This window comes from Salvelinus alpinus, chromosome 9, assembly GCF_045679555.1.
Source record: "Salvelinus alpinus chromosome 9, SLU_Salpinus.1, whole genome shotgun sequence".
NCBI classification, from domain to species: domain Eukaryota; kingdom Metazoa; phylum Chordata; class Actinopteri; order Salmoniformes; family Salmonidae; genus Salvelinus; species Salvelinus alpinus.
The window spans coordinates 36,772,335-36,797,649 of record NC_092094.1 but is presented as its reverse complement, the minus strand read 5'-3'; the positions used below and the strand labels follow the sequence as shown (position 1 = coordinate 36,797,649).

The 25,315-nt window shown below is 42.0% G+C and overlaps 1 protein-coding gene across 2 annotated transcripts in view; it reads right to left on the bottom strand.

Moving 5' to 3' along the window:
- Window positions 1–25,315, bottom strand: part of LOC139584742 (N-terminal EF-hand calcium-binding protein 2-like) — a 144,069-nt gene that overhangs the window by 2,586 nt on the left and 116,168 nt on the right. Inside the window, exons 9-10 of one of the 2 annotated variants that reach the window (XM_071416913.1) lie at window positions 17,084–17,140; window positions 2,233–2,345 (exon numbers count right to left, since the gene is read on the bottom strand). In XM_071416913.1, the coding sequence (XP_071273014.1) occupies window positions 2,233–2,345; window positions 17,084–17,140 (170 nt within the window). The remainder of the gene's footprint in view (window positions 1–2,232; window positions 2,346–17,083; window positions 17,141–25,315) is intronic. The other variant, XM_071416914.1, reaches the window with a different exon arrangement.

Below are 25,315 nucleotides of genomic sequence, written 5' to 3'. Positions count from 1 at the left end.
AGGTTGTGCAGTAGGCTGCCGCACATTACCTCAGCTCAGAGCAAGACGATCTGAGAGGCTCTGTCCACCTAAATCCAGGTTTCTCTAATCTGCTCAGCCCTATTTTCCATTTCATCGTCCCTTGTCACATGGAGATTCCTCCTGGTTGATGATGGTTGTGGAGAGGCAGAGAACAACAGCGTGTTAAACAGGTTTATCGAGTCTGATTGCCTCTTCAGTCCCCAGCACATCCTTTCTCTGCCAGATGCTCCCTCAACCATCCATAACCTGTACACACCAGCACTCAGATGCGCTCTGTCTCTCCCTATCTGTAATGTTGACTTATTTGTCCATTATTTTCTAATATCTATTCATGCTCTCTCTGAGTTTCCTCCCCGAGCCTTCCTGCCATTATAATTTGAGATGAGATTAGTACCTTGCGGAGCATTGTGACAAAATCAGCATTACAGATGTAGGATCTTAATTTGATCACCCTGTTGCAGGAGTACTTTACTTTTAAAACTGGTGTATTTGAGTTTTAAAAAGGCTTCTGAAGTTTGTAATTTCCACTTTGAAATTACAGACTTTATTTTCCCTTACGAAAAATGAATCAACCCTCACAAAAATGTATTATAATCCACATAATAATTCAAATTTCTTGTTGCTTCAGGATTATTTTCCAGCTGTAACAAACTGGCTCAAATTAAGATCCTCCATCTGTATGAAGGCATGGCCCATCATGCCAGAGACAAATGTGAGGATTTGCAAAGGCATGACACAATCACAACAGGGTTAACAAAGAAATGTGTCAGGGCATCTGTCTCACAATATTAAGTTGTATATTGAAGATTGGTAAAGTACTTGAGCATGGTCAGTAGATAACAGTGGCAATCAGTGCTGTTTATGATGAGGGAGGACCATTTGTGTTTCATGAGCATGACCTTATTTCTATTACAGCATGTTGGATGACTGTTATGCATATTCCATTCACCCAGTTCAATGTAACATCGATAAGTTTAGGCTACGTCATGATACTACAATTTTCCCTATACCCATCACGAGGTTGGTACAACCTAGCCTAAGAATGAAGTTTACAACGTAAGTGCACACAGGTCGAGAGAAAAATTTGATGACAGACAGTGACACATGGACAGACAATGACACATTCAATACTGCCTTGCACACTCTTGCCTGCATCTAGCTTATCTAGGGTGTAATCATTCGTCAGTTGCAAACAAGAGTTTCTATTGGACAATTTCACCTTTTCCCTTCGTTTGTGGACTTCAATGAACAACACATCATCTGTTTGTGACCAGGCGAAAAAAATGCTTCTAGCCAAACCATGTCATAACCGCTACACACAGCCTACATATTATCTAAAGTAACGTCCTAGTCAACATAGCCAATAGAACTAATGTGTTAGTAAACCAGCTACAATCATGCAGTAACGTTACAGTGTATAATCAGTAAGCAGTTACACCAGCAATAAATGAATAAATCCAAAAGCTTACCTTGACTTGGAAGAGTTCCAGTGTTGTGTTGGATAGTCACAGCCGTCTAGCTAACATAGCACCCCTCTGTTTAAGTTGGGTGTTTGAGTAACTAAACTAGCCATAAACTCATTTATTCAACTATTGTCTTTGAGTCAACTACTCACCACATTGTATGCACTGCAGTGCTAGCTAGCTGTGCTTATGCTTTCAGTACTAGATTCATTCTCTGATCCTTTGATTGGGTGGACAATATGTCAGTTCATGCTGCAAGAGCTCTGAAAGGTTGGAGGACATCCTCCGGAAGTTGCCATAATTACTGTGTAAGTCTATGGAAGGGGGTGAGAACCAAGAGCCTTCTAGGTTTTGTATTGAAGTCAATGTACCAAGAGGAGGAAGGAAGCTTGCTGTCCTCCGGCTACACCATGGTGCTACCCGACAGAGTGCTGTTGAGGCTACTGAAGGCCTTCATTGCAAAACATTGTGTTTTAGTAAATTATTTGGTGATGTAAATATATTTAGTATAGTTTAATCTAAAAAGGATAACTTTTTCAATGTTTTACTTTAAAAAAAAAATGAAATTCACTGAGGAGGTTGGTCCTCCCCTTCCTCCTCTGAAGAGCCTCCACTGGTAGATAACCAGTTAGGTTGTGAATACATCAGCCAGGTAGAAAAACACACACAGTGGACAAATGGTCACGAAAGGTATTGTGTGAGATGGACAATGAAAGATACACAGATAAAGTTAAATAGGTGGACTCACTGGAAGCAGTCTCTTTCAGCAGAGACATTCTTCAGGTACTGCTTCAGGGCCTCACAGAATTCTCCCAGCTGCTTCTGGGATACCGTCATCTCCTGACGAATCAGGTACAGGGACTGGACAGAAAGAAAGACAGAAGTAAAAAGTGAGGGGTTGAGAAAAAGAGGGAGATAAAAGCAGAAAAATAGGTAAGGAAATCCATTTGATCATGTGATGGGGGCTCCTGGTTTAGCATGTGAGTGGAGAAGAAGCATGTGGACGAGGCTTGTACGCATGAGTTAAATTTGCCACATTTTTACTTTGCATTCCACTTTCTTACATATCAGATTTGATTGATGACCTCGTAAGTTACCTTTTTGATTCAAATGTCACACGATCTGAGGTGCAGAAGACCTGTAACTAACGTTTCAACCGTGATGGCAAATGTGAATGGTAATGGCACCGACTCCAGTCCAACCGTTACGGATTCTCATGTGGTCACACTCCACACAGATCGTCAGAACCTCCGTACGGTTCTGGTCTCGGAAATCACAGCTACCATTGCCACCCAGCTCAAAACTGCCATTGATGCTGCTCTGGCCCCTCTTCTCCACCGTCCTGGATGGTGTCCGAGCCATGAACGACTTGGCGGCTTTGAACATGACCTGTGTGACTACAGTGACCCTTTCTCGCCATTGCAATCTTTGGGTTGTTGGTATACCAGAGAAACTTGAAGGAGGGGACTCAGTTAAGTTCATGTCAGACTTCTTCGTGGAGGTGCTGGGTCCTGCCATAGTTCCATCACCCCCAAAGCTGGACAAAGCCCATTTGCCCCCTCCCCAGCGGGCGGAGACGACAAGCTACAGTTCGACTCCCACGAGGATGCCCAGCGTCGGTTCGACAGTCACTTCTGAGCCGTTTTTTTGGATCTATGACCTACTCTTTTGCCAGTTAGCATGCATAACCTAGCCTACCCTCCAAGTCAAAAGGTATGTTTTGATTTTCATGGCAGGTACTTTTTCCCCCTGTTGCCATTCCTTTTCTACTCTGCAGAAACACTATTGAACTCTGATAAAAATGACTAATACTGTCTTGTGTGGTTGTTATTTAAGCTACACGTTTGGGAGGTCCTTTTTATTTGTCTAGGTGGCTAGCATAGCAATGCATGGCTACAATTCCAGGCTTTTGCAGAGCTTTCCTAGATTTTTTATCTAGATACTTACTGAAGGACTTTTCACCACTTTATTACACCCCATTGATCATTCGTACATGTACATACACTCTGCCCCTTTTCTTTTTTGTAACAGGGTAACATACTGCGGGACACTTATTTGGCCATCCTTAAGAGACATTGCACATGTTGCACTGATTGAAGACTCCCTGAGTCAGGAAAGTTTTGTTTTACTGTTATGGGGTTTTCTGACTTTGTTTTGGTTATCTGTTGACCTACTTTACCATTTTGTGAATTCCTTTTCAAATGTATTTCACTACTCGTGCTATGGAGCCTCTCCGCATTAGGAAAGGAACGGTTTCTGTTTATATGTACCGAAGCTGCGCAAACGTCAATCTGCTGTCTCCATTCGCTGGGGAAGGAGACTTCGGATTTGGGTGGGAGGGGGAGTGACCTTTTTTGGTCCTTTTAAATTTTTATTTTTTTGTTGTTGCTTTTTTCATCAGTTTTCTCTGTTATTTTTGCAAATACTTGGTTTGTTTTCACACCTTTTTCCTTTCAATATTTTAGATGGCTAACAACGCTAATAATAGTAATATTGGAATAGGTAGGCCTAATCCTAGAACGTTTTTATCCTTGAATACTAAGACAATGAATAATCCTGTCAAGAGTCTTTCCCATTTGAAAAAGCTAAAAGGTATTTTTTACAAGTGACCCATTTATGCATTAAAGATCATTCAAGGCTACAAAACTCCAGGCTCAGTCAGGTTTTCCACTCAGACTTTAACTCCAAAGAAAGAGGTGTTGCAATTTTGGTTAGTAAAATAATACATTTCTCTACTACTAATGTTATTTCAGACAGTAATGGGAGATATTTAATAATAACTGGCACCATTTGGCAAACACCTGTAGTATTGGTCAATGTATATGCTCCCAATTTTGATGATGTTGAATTTGCCAATGGGTTGCTGGGGAAAATCTCTTCTCTGACCACCCATCTTTTGATATTTGGCGGGGATCTGAATTGTGTTATTAGCCCAGCTTTAGACCGCTCCAACCCCAGAACTACAGTGAGGGAAAAAAGTATTTGATCCCCTGCTGATTTTGTACGTTTGCCCACTGACAAAGAAATGATCAGTCTATAATTTTAATGGTAGGTTTATTTGAACAGTGAGAGACAGAATATCAACAAAAAAATCCAGAAAAACGCATGTCAAAAATGTTATGAATTGATTTGCATTTTAATGAGGGAAATAAGTATTTGACCCCTCTGCAAAACATGACTTAGTACTTGGTGGCAAAACCCTTGTTGGCAATCACAGAGGTCAGACGTTTCTTGTAGTTGGCCACCAGGTTTGCAAACATCTCAGGAGGGATTTTGTCCCACTCCTCTTTGCAGATCTTCTTCAAGTCATTAAGGTTTCGAGGCTGACGTTTGGCAACTCGAACCTTCAGCTCCCTCCACAGATTTTCTATGGGATTAAGGTCTGGAGACTGGCTAGGCCACTCCAGGACCTTAATGTGCTTCTTCTTGAGCCACTCCTTTGTTGCCTTGGCCGTGTGTTTTGGGTCATTGTCATGCTGGAATACCCATCCACGACCCATTTTCAATACCCTGGCTGAGGGAAGGAGGTTTTCACCCAAGATTTGACGGTACATGGCCCCGTCCATCGTCCCTTTGATGCGGTGAAGTTGTCCTGTCCCTTTAGCAGAAAAACACCCCCAAAGCATAATGTTTCCACCTCCATGTTTGACGGTGGGGATGGTTTCTTGGGGTCATAGGCAGCATTCCTCCTCCTCCAAACACGGCAAGTTGGGTTGATGCCAAAGAACTCCATTTTGGTCTCATCTGACCACAACACGTTCACCCAGTTGTCCTCTGAATCATTCAGATGTTCATTCGCAAACTTCAGACGGGCATGTATATATGCTTTCTTGAGCAGGGGGACCTTGCGGGCGCTGCAGGATTTCAGTCCTTCACGGCATAGTGTGTTACCAATTGTTTTCTTGATGACTATGGTCCCAGCTGCCTTGAGATCATTGACAAGATCCTCCTGTGTAGTTCTGGACTGATTCCTCACCGTTCTCATGATCATTGCAACTCCACGAGGTGAGATCTTGCATGGAGCACCAGGCTGAGGGAGATTGACAGTTCTTTTGTGTTTCTTCCATTTGCGAATAATCACAGAAACTGTTGTCACCTTCTCACCAAGCTGCTTGGCGATGGTCTTGTAGCCCATTCCAGCCTTGTGTAGGTCTACAATCTTGTCCCTGACATCCTTGGAGAGCTCTTTGGTCTTGGCCATGGTGGAGAGTTTGGAATCTGATTGATTGATTGCTTCTGTGGACAGGTATCTTTTATACAGGTAAGAAACTGAGATTAGGACCACTCCCTTTAAGAGTGTGCTCCTAATCTCCGTTCGTTACCTGTATGAAAGACACCTGGGAGCCAGAAATCTTTTTGATTGAGAAGGGGTCAAATACTTATTTCCCTCATTAAAATGCAAATCAATTTATAACATTTTTGACATGCATTTTTCTGGATATTTTTGTTGTTATTCTGTCTCTCACTGTTCAAATAAACCTACCATTAAAATTATAGACTGATCATTTCTTTGTCAGTGGGCAAACGTACAAAATCAGCAGGGGATCAAATACTTTTTTCCCTCACTGTATGTCTCCTTCTGCTATGTCAAAGTCCTCCTCAGATTTTATGGTTCAGAATGGGTGTACAGATCCCTGGAGGTTTCAGAATCCCCAGGCAAAAGATTATTATTTTTTTCACATGTACACCATTCTTTTTCTCATATTGACTATTTCTTTATTGATCATAAGTTACTTCCAAATGTCACCTCTTCTGAATATTTATCCATTGTAATTTCTGACCATAGACCTTTAGCCCTCGACATAGTCCTCTCAGGACAAACTTCGATTCTCTTCTCCTGTCTGATGCAGACTTCTGTAACGTTATCTCCACTTCTATTGATCATTTTCTCTTTTCCAATCAGACAAGCTCAACCTCTCATTCTCTCTTATGGGAATCCCTTAAGGCCTATCTTAGAGGAGAAAACATTTCTTATTCTTCTCATTTAAACAAAAGTCGGAAAGTTAAACTAGAACAACTCATTAAAGTCATCCTTGACTTAGACCATCAATATGCCCTGACGCCATCCCCAGAGCTATATAAGCAACGCTTGAACTTACAATCTGAATTCAATCTCTTGTTCACCACAGATGCAGAACGGTTACTATTGCATTCACGTGGTATCTACTATGAACATGGCGACAGGGCAAGTCGTCTGCTTGCACACCAATTAAAAAGCAGCGCTACTACCCGTCTGATTCACCAAATTAAAGATTCCTCTCATAACTTGATTTCTGGCCTTACGGGGATAAATGACACCTTCAAATCTTTCTACACCTCCCTGTTTACGTCTGAATTTCCATCAGATACTGCCAATATGACTACATTTTTGGGTGAACTGGAGACTCCCACAGTTGAGGCTGAAACTGATGACCTTGATTCTCCTCTCAGCCTTGAAGAAGTTATTCAGTCTATCAAGTCAATGCAGAGCAGCAAGGCTCCAGGGCCTGATGGGTTTCCAACTGAGTTCTTTAAGAAATTCCATACCAAGTTAGCCCCTTTACTCTTATCTATGTATAACGAGTCACTTGAACGTGGCTCACTGCCAGCTACCCTAACACAGGCTTCAATAGCGCTTCTCCTTAAGTAGGGGAAAGACCCGACTTCCTGTTCTTCATTTAGGCTCCTAAGCCTCCTCAATGTGGATGTTATGGTGCTTGAGAAGGTGAAAGCGAGGCGTCTGGAAGTAGTCTTACCAGGACTCATATCACAGGAACAAACCGGTTTTATAAAGGACAGATATTCATTTTTTAAAAATATTCGGACACTGTTTAATATAATTTATTCTAAACAATTTTTTAACTCCCCTGAGGTGGCAATCTCCCTAGACGCAGAGAAGGCATTCGACAGAATTGAATGATAGTACCTATTTGCTTTCTTTAAAAAATTGGATTTGGGGCCAAATTTAGCTCATGGATCCATCTCTTGTCTGTACCAATGACACCCGTTCGGATTATTTTGCCCTGGAACGTGGGACACGCCAAGGCTGCCCATCTTCCTCTTAGTTATTTGCTGTTGCCATTTAGCCCCTTTCAGTAGCTTCACGGGCATCCTCCTCTTTCTAATATGTAACACAGGAAGCAGTTGAACATAGGTTATCATTACATGCAGATTATTTGTTTCTCTTTGTAAATAACCCTGTAACCTGTTTACCTTCTATCCTTTCTATTCTGGAGAACTTTGGCTCTTTCTCCGGTTACAAGCTGAATCTCCAGAAAAGTTAGTGCTTTCAAATCAATCCAGCAGCGCTACAGCTCCAGGAGACAGACTTGCTTTTTCAGCTTAGCCGCTCTGGTTTCAAATACCTTGGAGTGAACGTAACTTGTTCATTACATGCTCTTTTTTCTGCAAACTTTTCTCCCTTCCTTACGCAAAATAAATCTTATTTTCAGAGATGGGGTAGCTTACCACTATCACTTATAGGAAGGATTAATGCTGTAAAAAGGAACCATTTACCCAAATTCCTTTATCTATTTCAATCGATTCCATTGTTTTTAATCAAAGTTTTAAAAAAAGTTTACCACATTTAGTTACCACATTTATCTGGGGAGGAAAGGTACCCAGAGTCAGGAGATCTTTATTTCAGAGATGCAAGTTTAGAGGAGGGCTTGCACTACCCAACTTTTTATACTATTACTGGGCAGCCAACTTTCAGAAATTGCTATTCTGGTTACATGCTCCAGATACCCCATGCTGCCACCTAGAGGCACATTCTTGTATTTCTGCTTCTCTTCATGCTTTACTCTGCTCTTCTCTCCCAGCATCCCCCTCTCGCTATACTGGCAATCCTGCAGTACTTTCCACACTTAAGACTTGGTACCAGTTTCGACGGCATTTTAAATTCTCCTCTGCGTCTACTATGGATCCTATTGATAAGAATCACTTATTCCCCACTTCCCTAATAGATTAAACCTTTCCCTGTCCAGTGAGAGAAAGCATTAAGTCCTTACAAGACTTATCGTAAATAGATTTTTCTAGTTATCCCAACCTGGTCTCCAAATACTCTTTGCCTCCATCTCACTTTTTCCGTTACCTTCAAATTAGGCATTGTGTCTCCTCCCAATTTTCTGGCATCCCTGCTCCACCCCCTGGGATGGCATATTGACTCTATTACCACGACAGAAAGCAGTAATTTCTCAGACCTATCTGTGTATTATGTCATTGGACAAACACTCCACCAACAAAACTAAATCTGCTTGGGAATGGGAAATGGGTGTTGAATTTACACAGGAGTGGTGGGATGAGACAATTGATAGAGTACGCTCCACTACATCTTGTGCTCGTCTTGGTCTCAAACAATTTAAGGTTTTACATAAAGTGTATTTTTCCAAATCCAAATTGTCTGAAATATATCCAAATGTAAATAATGAGTGTGATAGATGTCATGTCTCACCATGACATCTATCACAGGGAATCGAGGTGGGTGGACTGAGGTAGGGCGGAGAGGTAGGGAAGGGACTTGGGTGGTTGGGGGTGGATGTGTTGTGTGGAGGGAGGAAGAGAGGGTTGTTGGAATATGGTAAAATCTTTGATGTACATTTTGTAAAACTTGAATAAAAAATATATATATACACTGCTCAAAAAAATAAAGGGAACACTAAAATAACACATCCTAGATCTGAATGAATGAAATATTCTTATTAAATACTTTTTTCTTTACATAGTTGAATGTGCTGACAACAAAATCACACAAAAATGATCAATGGAAATCAAATTTATCAACCCATGGAGGTCTGGATTTGGAGTCACACTCAAAATTAAAGTGGAAAACCACACTACAGGCTGATCCAACTTTGATGTAATGTCCTTAAAACAAGTCAAAATGAGGCTCAGTAGTGTGTGTGGCCTCCACGTGCCTGTATGACCTCCCTACAACGCCTGGGCATGCTCCTGATGAGGTGGCGGATGGTCTCCTGAGGGATCTCCTCCCAGACCTGGACTAAAGCATCCGCCAACTCCTGGACAGTCTGTGGTGCAACGTGGCGTTGGTGGATGGAGCGAGACATGATGTCCCAGATGTGCTCAATTGGATTCAGGTCTGGAGAACGGGCGGGCCAGTCCATAGCATCAATGCCTTCCTCTTGCAGGAACTGCTGACACACTCAAGCCACATGAGGTCTAGCATTGTCTTGCATTAGGAGGAACCCAGGGCCAACCGCACCAGCATATGGTCTCACAAGGGGTCTGAGGATCTCATCTCGGTACCTAATGGCAGTCAGGCTACCTCTGGCGAGCACATGGAGGGCTGTGCGGCCCCCCAAAGAAATGCCACCCCACACCATGACTGACCCACCGCCAAACCGGTCATGCTGGAGGATGTTGCAGGCAGCAGAACATTCTCCACGGCGTCTCCAGACTCTGTCACGTCTGTCACATGTGCTCATGTGCTCAGTGTGAACCTGCTTTCATCTGTGAAGAGCACAGGGCGCCAGTGGCGAATTTGCCAATCTTGGTGTTCTCTGGCAAATGCCAAACGTCCTGCACGGTGTTGGGCTGTAAGCACAACCCCCACCTGTGGACGTCGGGCCCTCATACCACCCTCATGGAGTCTGTTTCTGACCGTTTGAGCAGACTGGAGGTCATTTTGCAGGGCGCTGGCAGTGCACCTCCTTGCACAAAGGCGGAGGTAGCGGTCCTGCTGCTGGGTTGTTGCCCTCCTACGGCCTCCTCCACGTCTCCTGATGTACTGGCCTGTCTCCTGGTAGCGCCTCCATGCTCTGGACACTACGCTGACAGACACAGCAAACCTTTTTACCACAGCTCGCATTGATGTGCCATCCTGGATGAACTGCACTACCTGAGCCACTTGTGTGGGTTGTAGACTCTGTCTCATGCTACCACTAGAGTGAGAGCACCGCCAGCATTCAAAAGTGACCAAAACATCAGCCAGGAAGCATAGGAACTGAGAAGTGGTCTGTGGTCACCACCTGCAGAATCACTTCTTTTTTGGGGGTGTCTTGCTAATTGCCTATAATTTCCACCTTTTGTCTATTCCATTTGCACAACAGCATGTGAAATGTATTGTCAATCAGTGTTGCTTCCTAAGTGGACAGTTTGATTTCACAGAAGTGTGATTGACTTGGAGTTACATTGTGTTGTTTAAGTGTTCCCTTTATTTTTTTGAGCTGTGTATAATATTTGACTAAAACATAGTAATATCAAACCTTGCTTACATTTATATACAATCACATCTCTCTATTATGTGTGGAAATACTTGGGAACAGATTTCCAAAATGTAAATCATTTGGAGCTGATTTTCTGGTGTTTTTACAGTATTTCCCATCTAACAATGAAAATAAATTCTAAAAACAATATATTATTATTATTATTTTTTCGCTCAGAAAACTTGGGGGGCCAAATAAAACCCCCCAGTGGCCCAAATTCATCCCACGAGCCACCAGTTGGGGAACCCTGCTCTATGGAGTGCTTGCAGTGTTCTGTATAGCCATGGTATAGACCCTTTTTCAGTACACGACACACTGATGTCACCACACGGATGCGTGTGACTCTTGGCGGCAGTAAGAAAGCCATCGCCATCTGCGGAAACCACTTTTTGGGGTTTTCATATGCATAAAATTATGTTTTGATTCTTGCTTGAACAGTCGCTAAGATAACATTTGGTTGTGATCTTTGCAAAATAACTATTTTGGATGTAGCAGCTGTTAGTTAGAACCAAGCCTTAACCCTAAATCCTAATCTTGGCATAACCCTAACTCTAGCTTCATGTCCACTTCCCTGTTCAACCCTAACCCTCAACCACAACCCTAACCCTAACTTCATGTCAACATCCCCGTTCAACCCTAATCCTAGCCTCAACCACAACCCTAAACCTAGATTCATGTCCACAGCCTGGTTCAACACTAACCCTAGCCTCAACCACAACCCTAACTCTTGTGCCAACTCCTGTCATTAAATCATGTTCTTTCTGTTTAAAAAAAGTATAATTTATATAATATACTGTATGTATTTATGTCACTGATTCGGTGATTGCTATACAATACATTAATTTAAATTATGCCTAACATTATTCTGATATGTGACATAGGGACTGTGACAACGCAATCAAACTGCTTAAATCTACAGTTGGTTGTTTTTCTTCATTATTTAGCGAGCAGCTGAGTCCAACATGTGATGCTTCAGCGGGTGGGAAAGATAAAAACTAATTGAAGCCATTAGAAACTCCTGTCTGACAGGACCATTCCAAACTACAGTTATCATCCCCTCTGGGCCAGGGCAATAAATGGGCAAAAAACTGATAATAAACTCAAAACTCAATCAGAAACAGTAAATTACCCATCTTACCTCAAACCAGAGCAATATCATTACATTTCCTCTTCCATTCCAGATGGAGAATAAATCAACTATTACCAAGACACATGCAGCATTTACCAGGCTGCCTAAAATAAGGGCTAGGCCCATCATGCTAAATTAAAGTTGATTCAATTGTGTGCCTTTCATTTGTCATCTAGGCTGGTTTTAACAAGACAGCGTGTGGCACAGACAAAAAGTCAAACAAAACTAGAAATCCTTGTAACTGTGTATCTCAGCATGAGTTTCCATAAAATAGTAATTGTCTGTGGGGAGATCTATAAAGTGTCATCATTACTGGATGTGAAAATGGGGACATTTCACAAATGGTTAATGACTCTATAAGCTAGTTTGATAGGAACTATTTTGACCACCACTGCAATAAAGATACAAGAGGCCTTATCAATGGCAGTACTAAAATCCATCCATTCATCCCCCTTCTCTCTCTTTATTACCTACATTATTTATTCTGTCTGTCTGTCTGTCTGTCTGTCTGTCTGTCTGTCTGTCTGTCTGTCTGTCTGTCTGTCTGTCTGTCTGTCTGTCTGTCTGTCTGTCTGTCTGTCTGTCTGTCTGTCTGTCTGTCTGTCTGTCTGTCTGTCTGTCTGTCTGTCTGTCTGTCTGTCTGTCTGTCTGTCTGTCTGTCTGTCTGTCTGTCTGTCTGTCTGTCTGTCTGTGGGTTTGTGTGTGATTGTACAAGGGTTTGTGTGTGTGTATGGCTCAGGGCAATATCTATATGTAGGCATATGTGTGCACACAAACACATGCAGGCATACATGGAATAATGAAGGCAGTAAGGAATCCATTGAATATATCATGAGATAATAGTGCATGGCTGTGTATATGAGGGTGTGTGTGAAAGAGAGAGAGTTTGAATGTATGTACGGGAATGTGTCCCCCATAGGGTATGGAAGAAGTTGGGGGAGAACTCAGAGGGGAATCACAGAATTGCACCGTTAACATGGAAACTGGAGAATATCCCTCCCCCCTTTATTTAACTAGGCAAGTCAGTTAAGAACAAATTCTTATTTACAATGACAGCCTTCCCCGGCCAAACCCGGACGACGCTGGGCCAATTGTGCAAATCAGGGACTGTAGTGACAGCTCTTGCACTGAGATGCTGCGCCACTCGGGATTCAGCCGTTGGCTGATTTTCCTTCTTTTCACTCTGTCAATTAGGTTAGTATTGTGGAGTAACTAAAATGTTATTAATCCATCCTCAGTTTTCTCCTATCACAGCTATTATACTCTGTAACAGTTTTTTCTAAAGTCACCATTGGCCTCATGGTAAAATCCCAGAGCGGTTTCCTTCCTCTCCGGCAACTGAGTTAGGAAGGACGCCTGTATCTTTGTATTGGGGTGAATTGATAAACCATCCAAAGTATAATCAATAACTTAACTTTTTTTTACCCATCTACCAATAGCTGCCCTTCTTTGCGAGGCGTTGGAAAACCTCCCTGGTCTTTGTGGTTGAATCTGTGTTTGAAATTCACTGCTCGACTGAGGAGCACAGAGATGAGGCAGTCATTCAAAAATCATGTAAAACACTGTGTGTAGGCCAGTGACAAAAAACGAAACAAAATGTAATCCATTTTAAATTCAGGCTGTAACTCAACAAAATGCGGAAAAAGTCAAGGGGTGTGAATACTTTCTGAATGCACTGTATGTCTCTATATTATGCATGGGAATAAATGGGAACAGATTTCCAAAATTAAAATCACTTGGAGCTGATTTCCTGGTGTTTTTACAGTCTATTATGTCCATTAATGAAAATAAATATAAAAAGAAAAACATCTTGGAGGGCCAAATAAAACCATCCGCGGGCCAAATTCGGCCCATAAGCTGCCAGTTGAAGATCCCTGTCCTAGAGAGACAATTCTCTTTCTGCAGTGGTGCATCCCTTCGCACCATACCACCCTCCAAATGAGCAATGCTGCATATCTTTCTCCAATGATTCTCTTTCCTTGTGCATTTCTCCCCATCCCTCATGGCACAGTGGTTGTATCGACAAGGGCCAGTGATTTCAGGTCTGCCAATATAAAATAAAGCTGTGTGTGGTCTAGGAGACTATTAATAACTGTGAAATGCATTCGAAACCCTTAAAGAAACTGCTGACACAATAGATACACTGTGGTGTGATGTACAAGAGCAATGATGCGTTCACACTTTGACTCTCTCCCGATGGAGACAGTGCATGTTTGAGCACTGGTCACTCCCACAAGGCTACAGTGAGCAATAACTACTGCTCAGTCCCTCTAACGCTCCGATTCCTCACCACATAGCTGTTGAGTTTCACATTATGGAACAAACAATTGGAGAGTGGATGAAAATATGTACTACCCAGGCTGCACCCAGGGTGAAAAAGGTCAGTCAGAAGTACCACTGTGGTCAGTGCTATACCCAGTATCCACTGTACTGGCTGAAGTTAGGTCAGATAACTCAGGTCTGCAGCACTGCTCTGTCCCAGGTACAGTATATCACTCTGAACTGGATAATGGAAGGAGAAATACAGTGTGGTCTTTCAGGTAAGGCAGACTGGCCTTTTGTTTTCCTCACAGTCAATCCAGATAAATCAGTGTCAAAAATGGGGTTGCTGCATACCGAGTGCTTCTTGAGGGCATGCACCACACCCCCATTTTATGTAAATAAAAGTAAATAACAAATATTTTCCAACATTGCCACCCCCTCCAGGCAAACATGTACAAAACGTTGCAATTTCTAAGCAGGCAATCAATATGTAAAATGGAACTGCTTGACTATTGAAAATCACAATACAGCAAGAAAACAGAAGCCTGAGCATCATTAGCTGTGGCACAATACATTGGAAGCATGTAATTAAATAGAGACTAAGGGATACCAAAGAGCTAATAATCAGACCCTAGTCTCATGAATATGTATGAACTTTCCAATTTGTAAGTCGCTCTGGATAAGAGCGTCTGCTAAATGACTTAAATGTAATGTAAATGTAAATGTCTCATATCTACACTACCGTTCAAAAGTTTGGGGTCACTTATAAATGTCCTTGTTCTTTAAAGAAAAGCATATTTTTTGGCCATTAAAATAACATCAAATTGATCAGAAGGCCAGCATCCCGGAGTCGCCTCTTCACTGTTGATGTTGAGACTGGTGTTTTGCGGGTACTATTTAATGAAGCTGCCAGCTGCCACTAGACCCTCTAATGTACTTGTCCTCTTGTTCAGTTGTGCACCGGGGCCTCCCACTACTCTTTCGATTCTGGTTTGAGCCAGTTTGCTCTGTTCTGTGAAGGGAGTAGTACACAGCGTTGTACCAGATCTTCAGTTTATTGGCAATTTCTCACATGGAATAGCCTTCATTTCTCAGAACAAGAATAGACTGATGAGTTTCAGAAGAAAGTTCTTTGTTTCTGGTCATTTTGAGCCTGTAATCGAACCCACACATTCTGATGCTCCAGATACTCAACTAGTCTAAAGAAGGACAGTTTTATTGCTTCTTTAATCAGAACAACAGTTTTCAGCTGTGCTAACATAATTGCAAAAGGGTTTTCTAAGGATCAATTAGCCTTTTAAAATGCTAAACTTGGATTAGCTAACACAACGTGCCATTTGAACATAGGAGTGATGGCTGATGATAATGGGCCTCTGTACGCCTATGTAGATATTCCATTAAAAGTCAGCCGTTTCCAGCTACAATAGTCATTTACAACATTAACAATGTTTACACTGTATTTCTGATCAATTGTATGTTATTTTAATGGACCAAAAATGTGCTTTTCTTTCAAAAACAAGGAAATATCTAAGTGACCCCAAACTTTTGAATGGTAGTGTATGTGTGACCTGGGTGCTGGAGAGGAGGGGGAAATTACTGGAACGATTCAGGCATTTGCATTAAGGAACACTGCATAATACACATACAGCAATGGTACCGCATTAATATCAAAATGCCATACAACATGCTTTATAAGAGCAATTGCAAGCAAGGATACTCAGTAAGCTATTTCAAGGCATTTCAAATGTGGATGGTGAACTCTGGCACCTCTACTGTGCATGCTGTTGTAGAAAACATGACTTTAGATTCAATCTTTCTATTCTTGATTGTATGCTGAGTGAATCACTTGCAGTAGGGCTCACAGCACTAAGAAAACCCTGCTGAGAGTATGGTGGGTCAAAAGGTTCAATCTTCTCTCCCACTTTAAGAATACCCGTCGGGCCTACTAATGTGCCCCTATTGAGCTTTGGGCACACAAGCGCACATGCAGCTCCATACCAATCAGACTGGCCCAGCTGACAGGTGAAGCCTGCTCTAATCCTATTTGTGAGAGCAAATGATAGCTCTAGACGCTGACAATGATTAATGGGAGAAAAGGAATGATTCAATTTGCTTGGATCCCTCAAGCATCAATAAGGCAGAAGTCAATCAGAGGCAGGATCCGGGCGGCTTGTTTCAGATTCAGAGCAGGTGCTGCCAGTGGACTGCTGCAGTAGGACCCTAGGAGTGAGCAGGGGAACTGCACTGATGCTCAGATAAAGACACCAATCCCTGTATTATTTCTCAGGTCCATCAGACCTCTGATTGTCCCTGTGTGAACTGCCATCTCTCCATCTTACTCATACTGACAGTTCTACAGGCCATTGCATCCACATCTCATACAGGCATGCTGACGGAGGGATATATATTTCAAGAACCAGATGGAGAAACTTTTGTCTAATCAGTCAAAAATAATAATGAAAGGGTCACAAGAGCATAATAACATTTTGGCATTTGGAGAGTATGCTTGTTGCAGACTACACAAACTGTATAGCGACATATGAGTATTTTGTTTTTTGGTTAAGCATGTTTCGGATTGAAAGATAAATAACTTAGCTATACTGTAGGAAACTGTTCAAACTGTTTAACAATTGTTAATATGGAAGCATGAGGCCATAACAACAATATGAACAGAATGTATGCTTGCCCTGAGGTTTCACGGTCAAATAACCACCCATGGGAGGCACTTAAAATACATCATTTGAACTCAAGCACTGGGTCTGACCACTTTGATAAGAAAAGATAGATAACATGCACTCATGCTTTTCATGCAGGGAGATAAGTAATCTACTTGTCTGCTTTCTGCTTGATAGGAGGTGGATATGAGATGCCAATGATTCTCTGTGCAAGCTGGGGGTCGTGAGGGGTAGTAAGGGGTAGCTAGGGGTGGAGCAGCAAATCCCTCACAGTGCCACAGCCAAACCGTGCCCCACTACCAGGCTCTCAGGCATAAATATGCTACTTACTGCGCTGGCTGTGCCATCAGTGTCTGTTAGCCTCTGATGCAGGTCAAACCAAACTGTCTGCAACAAGAACCAAAACACAAGAACCACAAGTGGATTAGTGTTAAGCCTAAGCTGCACTGGAACAGTGGAACAGAGGCACCCTACTCTGCACTGCACACACCCAGGTGGGCAGGTTTTTTTCCACCTCACATTTCTTATTTGCAACTGTACAGAAATAATGCATGTTTCTTTTAATCCGACTCAAGACTTGCCTTGATACTGTTCTGATGACAATTGATCACTAAGCTGAATGAATATCAGTGTTGGGGAAGCTACTCTGAAAATGTAGTTTACCAAGGTACCAATTACTTCACACTGAAATAAGTTAAGCTACACTACAGCTACCCTTAATAAAAATACAGTTTACTTAACTAAGCTTACTTTGAAAAGTAGTTAACTACATCCAAACTACTTAGTGAAAAATTATCATATCTATATCTAAAATGTCATAGACTACAAATTGCAAGAACAAATTACTCTGGAGTCAGATGTTAACAGAATGTGTAATTTAGACCATAAAACACAAAAAGTTAGAATTAGGCACACAAAAAGTGTTTCAAGCGAGAATTAGGCAGGTCTAATGCCGAAAAATAAAGGAAATTCTGGCTTACTTCATCTATATTTTATTTTTTCAAAAAAAGTAGTGTGTAGTTCTAGTAGTTAGCTACTAGTTGAGCAGTTAATAAAAACTGCAGTAACTAAGGTGGTCATGAATTATACTTTTCTTGCTGCTTTATTACCCATTTATTACAGTTAACAATGGAGTTCCCTTCAAACTGTCAAACTATCCGCCTATTTGTTTCTAGAACAGATTTTTTATGTAATGAAGGAAATGCTTGCTTTCTATTTGAGCAGAAATCTGTCTTGAATACTGTGACACGCTATATCGCTTAGCTAGCTAATATATTCACAGATCTGTAGAGGAAAATGTTACACTGCAGAGAGGGTAGCTATCACATAGTATAATGTGGAACGGCCTTAGATAACATTTAATATAGAATCACAGAGATCTTAATCAGAGATGAGCATCTCCGACTGCAGGAAAATGTCAAGCCCAGAAAAACCCATCACTGTATTACAGAGCTATATTTCCAATCACATAATAAAGGAAAATAACACCCAAAAACAATATTTTGGTATTTGTTTCATTAGTCCATTGATAACATAGTCCCAAAATGTTTTGAATGTCAGCAATCAAGTTTTCAAAATGTATAACTTTCAAAATACGGAAAGACAGCATCCTACCGGCTGTATTTCTGTATTTAGAAAGTTATATATCTTGAAAACTTGATGACATACAAAACATTTTGGGACTATATCAACAACGGACTAATGAAACAAAAACCAAAATATCGTTTTTGGGTTCAGTTGCACACATTGAATGCCCTGATTTCTATAGTTATGTCTGATCTAGTCATTGTATATTATCTACAGGATGATTTTAACCAGCGGTGACCTCAAGCCCATCCCAGATGTGTGAAGGATCCTTGTCATCAGAGCTCTTGTTGTCTGTAGAATTCTGTGGAATGCCTGCTCGCCTGCTGGTTCAGGAAGCATCATTTCCTTTCCCCGTTGTGTCATTATAAATGCCTCAATCACCGTGGCAACTGGAGCACCAGCATGCGTTCTTTCTTCAGCAGCCCTCAAATTGCTACAGATGAAGGATCTTAATTTGATCACTATTTTGTTGCTGAGAATTTAAAGCAGAATTTAAAGCAGTGATAGGAGAAAGTGGTCTGGATCAACTGAGTCAAGTTACAATGGCATAAGCAATGCAGGCATTCTGTGGCCTATTCATCTGAAGTCTAGTTTACAGGAGGCCACATAGGACAGAGCCAATACATTACATGAGACAAACTGTGATGAGTAAGTTATGGACTGCAACTATTGAAAACTCATGTAAAATTCACATTCTGTGGTGTTTCTGAAGTTACTCTCATCTATCCGATGGGAGTGGAGTGAAACACTGTATTGTATAGCAGTTTCCTGCTTGTATAGCAGTTTCCTGTAAGACAAATGTCTTACTGAGTGTACATTGGTGCATAATGATGAACAGACAACGCAGATGTGTCTGAATGTGGGTCGAGACCCTGGATTATCTTTCATACAGCACCAGATACTGTACAGATGTAGGATCTTAATTTGAGCCAGTCTGCTAAATTACATCAGAAAAATAATCCTGCAGCAACAGGAAATGTGAATTATGATGAGGATTATAATTAAGGCTGCAATATGTAATGACCCAACCAAATTCACATAGACATGTGAGTTATAGACCTGTCATTCTCGTTGAACGCAAGTCTAAGAAGCGGTAGATCTGTTCTATGTGCGCTATTTCTATGCGTCTCGTTCTTAAGTTTATTTTGTTGTATATTTTACTTCCGGTTTTATACAACAGCTTCAAAAAGGTGAAAATACAATATTTTTGGTTATTGAAAATACACTACAAGTTTGTAATGAGTTTTCAATAGTTGCAGTCCATAACTTACTCATCACAGTTTGTCTCATGTAATGTATTGGCTCTGTCCTATGTGGCCTCCTGTAAACTAGACTTCAGATGAATAGGCCACAGAATGCCTGCATTGCTAATGCCATTGTAACTTGACTCAGTTGATCCAGACCACTTTCTCCTATCACTGCTTTAAATTCTGCTTTAAATTCTCAGCAACAAAATAGTGATCAAATTAGGATCCTTCATCTGTAGCAATATGAGGGCTGCTGGAGAAAGAAAGTATGCTGGTGCTCCAGTTGCCACGGTGATTGAGGCATTTATAATGACACAACGGGGAAAGGAAATGATGCTTCCTGAACCAGCAGGCGAGCACTCTACAGCATTCGACAGCATTCTACAGACAACAAGAGCTCTGATGACAAGGATCCTTCACACATGTGGGATGGGCTTGAGGTCACCGCTGGTTAAAATCATCCTGCTGAAAATATACAATGACTAGATCAGACATAACTATAGCAATCAGGGCATTCAGTGTGTGCAAATAAGTCACATTGTATGGGACTAACAAATTTAAAGCATATGCCTGGTTTGAAGGAGAAATGCAGAAAAGTACATTCAGGACTAGAATCACAGACGGAGATAGCATGGACATAGCTGAGGGGACTACTACTTTGATCTCGTGAGGCAGAAGACAACTCAATTTGTGCAATGCATGCTAGTCATAACGGCATCCAGTAAACAAGATTCTCACTCTGTTCGAAACCCTTTTGTGATAATTTTTTGCCCACATCCATAAATTTGTACAGCCCCTCTCCCATAACATGGATAATAAGCACTTGTGGCAAACAGCGGAGCCCGCTGCGAATACATATTTTCTGTGAGGGAACGTTTGTCTGATTCCACCAAATCCATCCCGCCAGACGTGCGGTACAGTTGACTGTTCCAGGTTCGTTCCTAGCCCTGTGACACAGAAGGTCTGCCTAGGAAGACCTAAAAATCCTCCCTTTAGGAATCTTCACTGGGGTCTGACAGTGCCTTCCTTGTTCTCTCAGGGGCGCTTCATCGAGCGTGGAATAAACCTGTTCAGCTATTCTTAGCTGCTGCAATAAGAACTTGCCTGCCTGCTAGATACAACACAATTAACTGGAGACTCCATTAGTCTACCATGCTCACTGCATACAAGACACGGGCAACGGAGAGAGACAAAGAGTGGAGCGAGTGAGAGAGGAGAGAGAATGAAAAAGAGAGAGACACAGATAAAGCCTTAGGGAATGAGTGAGGGAAGACAGCGTGGAGAAGGGGAGAGGGCATGAGGGAGAAGAAGAGTGCAAAGGAGAGAGGGAGGGATGAGTGAAAGAAATAGCAAGACATATTGCAATAGTTTGGATGTCAGGGCTCTATAATTGCTTTCTTTGTCTCTTTCTTTCGCTCTCCCTCGCTCTCTTCTCTCATCCCTTCCCTTCCCACCATCTTCCTATTGCGGATTGGGAGGGACGCATTTTACATTCATAAACCATGTCAAGGGCCGTTCTAAAAGGTCGTCACTAATTCCCACAGCCACAAAGTCATAAACCCCACTTATTTATACAATTAATCTTCTTAAAATCAGATTTTTTAAAACCTTAACCACACTGCGAACATTAAGCCTAAATCTAACCTTAAATTAAGAATTTTCATGAATTTTTACAAGATAGACAATTTGTACTTTATGGCCCTTGACCTTTTATTAAAAACCTTTTTTTTTTTATCTTCTTCAGTCAAGTTAATTACCTCATTAGCTAGCTAGCTAGCAACCTGATAACTTTACCAGTAGTATATCTGAACATTTGGGGGCACAGTAAGAATGGAAAAGGGATAGCTTCTTCAGGAGAACAATGGTCATAGTAATGAATAAATGAATGACTGATCACTTGCATGTTGTAGTCACAAACTTGACACTCTTAAAAAGGCAGTGTACAATTTTCAATGTAATGCATCTCAAATTTGTGCTTTTACATAATGTAGAAACCTAATATTCCACAAATGTCTTTTTAATTTCAATGATAAGTATTTTTATGAAGATTTTTACATTTTTTATAATAAACAAATGTATTTACAGAGTTACAAATGAGTTGAGGGCACAACATGTGCTTCAGAAGTAGCTAGAATTCATATAGGCCTGGGCTGTTCAATGTCAGTGCTGGTGGGTAATAGATTGGGCCGACAGACATGGCAGCTGTTTCTAGCTCCTAAGCAACTTTGCAGTATTTATTTTTTTGTGTGTGTTATTTCTTACATTATTAGCCCAGAACGTTTTTTGTGTTATTACATACAGCCGGAAATAACTTTTGGATATCAGAGCTGTGGTAACTCACCAGCATTACGACCAGGAATATGTTTTCCCCGAATTGGATTCTTTGTTCGCACCCCCCAGAACAATTTAACTTATCCCAGAGTCTGCTCCAAGACGCCGCCGGCGGAGAAGAGGTATTCGGAGTGGACTTCTAATCCGACTCAGGTGGCGGGCACACCATCCACCGCTTCCGAGTATATTACTCGCTAATGTTCAGTCTCTGGACAATAAAGTAGACAAGCTCAGGGCGAGGGTCTACATCCAGACAGACATCAGGGACTAACATACTCTGTTTTCCGGAATCATGGCTCTCTCCAGATATACTGTCACCTGTCCAGATAGCCAGCTGGGTTCTCAGTACATCGTGCAGACAAGAATAAAGAACTCTCGGGGAAGAAGAAGGGCGGTGGAGTATGTTTCATGATTAACAACTCATGGTGTGATTCTGATAACGGCCAGAAACCCAAGTCCTTTTGTTCACCCGACCTAGAATACCTTACAATCAAATGCCGACCGTATTACCTCCAAAGATAATTCTCATTGGTTATAGTCACAGCTGTGTATATTCCCCCTCAAGCCGATACCATGACGGCCCTCAAGGAACTACACTGGAGTTTATGCAAACCACATATCCTAAGGCAACATTTATTGTAGCTGAGGATTTTAACAAAGCAAATTTGAGGAAAATGCTACTGAAGTTCTATCAACACATTGACTGTAGTACTAACGCTGGGAAAACACTCGACCAGTGCTATTCTCTCTTCCGGGATGCCTACAAGGCCCTCCCCGCCCTCCCTTTGGAAAATCAGATCACGACTCCATTTTTCTCCTCCATTCCTATAGGCAGAAACTCAAAAAGGAAGTACCCGTGCTAAGGTCTATTCAATGCTGGTCTGACTAATCGGAATCCATGCTTCAAGATTATTTTGATCACGCGGACTGGGATATGTTCTGGGTAGCCTCGGAGAATAACAGTGATGTATACATGGACACGGTGACTGAGTTCATCAGGAAGTGTATAGGGGATGTTGTTTCAACTGTGACTATTAAAACCTACCCAAACCAGAAACCCATGGATAGATGGCTGCATTCGCGTTAAACTGAAAGCACGAACCACTGCATTTAACCATGGCAAGGTGACTGGGAATATGGTTGAATACAAACAGTGTAGATATTTCCTCCGTAAGGCAATCAAACAGGCAAAACATCAGTACAGAGACAAAGTGGAGTCACAATTCAACTACTCAGACACGAGATGTATGTGGCAGGGTCTACAGACAATCCCGGATTATAAAGGGAAAACCAGCCATGTCGCGGACACCAACGTCTTGCTTCCGGACAAGCTAAAAACCTTCTTCGCCCGCTTTGAGGATACCACAGTGCCATCAACGCGGCCCGCTCCCAAGGACTGTGGGCTCTCGTTCTCCATAGCCGATGTGAGTAAGACATTTAAGCGTGTTAAACCCTCGCAAGGCTGCAGGCCAAGATGGAATCCCTTATCGCGTTCACAGAGCATGCGCAGACCAGCTGGCTGGGGTGTTTACGGACATATTCAATCTTTCTCTATCCCAGTCTGCTGTCCCCACTTGCTTCAATATGTCCACCATTGTTCCTGTACCCAAGAAAGCAAAGGTAACTGAACGAAACGACTATCGCCACGTAGCACTCACTTCTACCATCATGAAGTGCTTTGAGAGAATTTTTAAGGATCATATTACCTCTACCTTACCTGACACCCTAGACCCACTTCAATTTGCTTACCGCCCCAATAGATCCACAGACGATGCAATCGCCATTGCACTGCACACTACCCTATCCCATCTGGACAGGAGGAATACATATGTAAGAATGCTGTTCATTGACTATAGCTCAGCCTTCAACAGCATTCACGCTCGGGGCCCTGAGTCTGAACCCCGCTCTGTGCAACTGGGTCCTGGACTTCCTGACGGGCTGCCCCCAGGTGGTGAAGGTAGGAAACAACACCTTCACTTCACTGATTCTCAACACAGGGGCCCCATAAGGGTTCGTGCTCAGCCCCCTCTTGTACTCCCTGTTCACCAATGACTGGCCACACACGCATCCAACTCAATCATCAATTTTGCAGATGACACAACCATAGTAGGCCTGATTACCAACAATGAAGAGACAGCTTACAAGGAGGAGGTGAAGGCCCTGGCAGAGTGGTGCCAGGAAAATAACCTCTCCGTCAACGTCACAAAACGAAGGAGCTGATCGTGGACTTCAGGAGACAGCATAGGGAGCACGCCCCCATCCACATTGACGGCACCACAGTAGAAGGCGAGGTCAGTACAGGTGCATCAAAGCTGGGACCGAGAGACTGAAAAACATATTTTATCTCAAGGCCATCAGACTGTTAAATAGCCATCACTAGCTGTCTATCACCCGGTTACTCAATCCTGCACCTTAGAGGCTGCTGCCCTATATACATAGACATTAAATCACTGGTCACTTTAATAACGGAACACTAGTCACTTTAATAATGTTTACAAACTGCTTTACTCATTTCATTGGTATATACTGTATTCTATTCTACTGTATTTTAGTCAATGACACTCCGACATCGCTTGTCCTAATATTTACAGTTGAAGTCGGAAGTTTACATACACCTTAGCCAAATACATTTGAACTCAGTTTTCACAATTCCTGAGATTTAATCTGAGTATAAATTCTCTGTTTTAGGTCAGTTAAGATCCCCACTTTATTGTAAGAATGTGAAATGCCAGAATAATAGTAGAGAGAAGGATTTATTTCAGCTTTTATTTCTTTCATCACATTCCCAGTGGGTCAGAAGTTTACATACACTCAATTAGTATTTGGTAGCATTGCCTTTAAATTGTTTAACTTTGGTCAAACTTTTCAGGTAGCCTTCCACAAGCTCCCCACAAAAAGTTGGGTGAATTTTGGCCCATTCCTCCTGACAGAGCTGGTGTAACTGCGTCAGGTTTGTAGGCCTCCTTGCTCGCACACACTTTTTCAGATCTGCCCACACATTTTCTATGGGATTGAGGTCAAGGCTTTGTGATGGCCACTCCAATACCTTGACTTTGTTGTCCTTAAGCCATTTTGCCACAACTTTGGAAGTATGCTTGGGGTCATTGTCCATTTGGAAGACCCATTTGCGACCAAGCTTTAACTTCCTGACTGATGTCTTGAGATGTTGCTTTAATATATCTACATAATTGTCCTACCTCATGATGCCATCTATTTTGTGAAGTGCGCCAGTCCCTCCTGCAGCAAAGCACCCCCACAACATGATGCTGCCACCCCCGTGCTTCACGGTTGGGATGGCGTTCTTCGGCATGCAAGCCTCCCCCTTTTTCCTCCAAACATAACAATGGTCATTATGGCCAAACAGTCCTCATGTGCAGTTGCAAACCATATTCTGGCT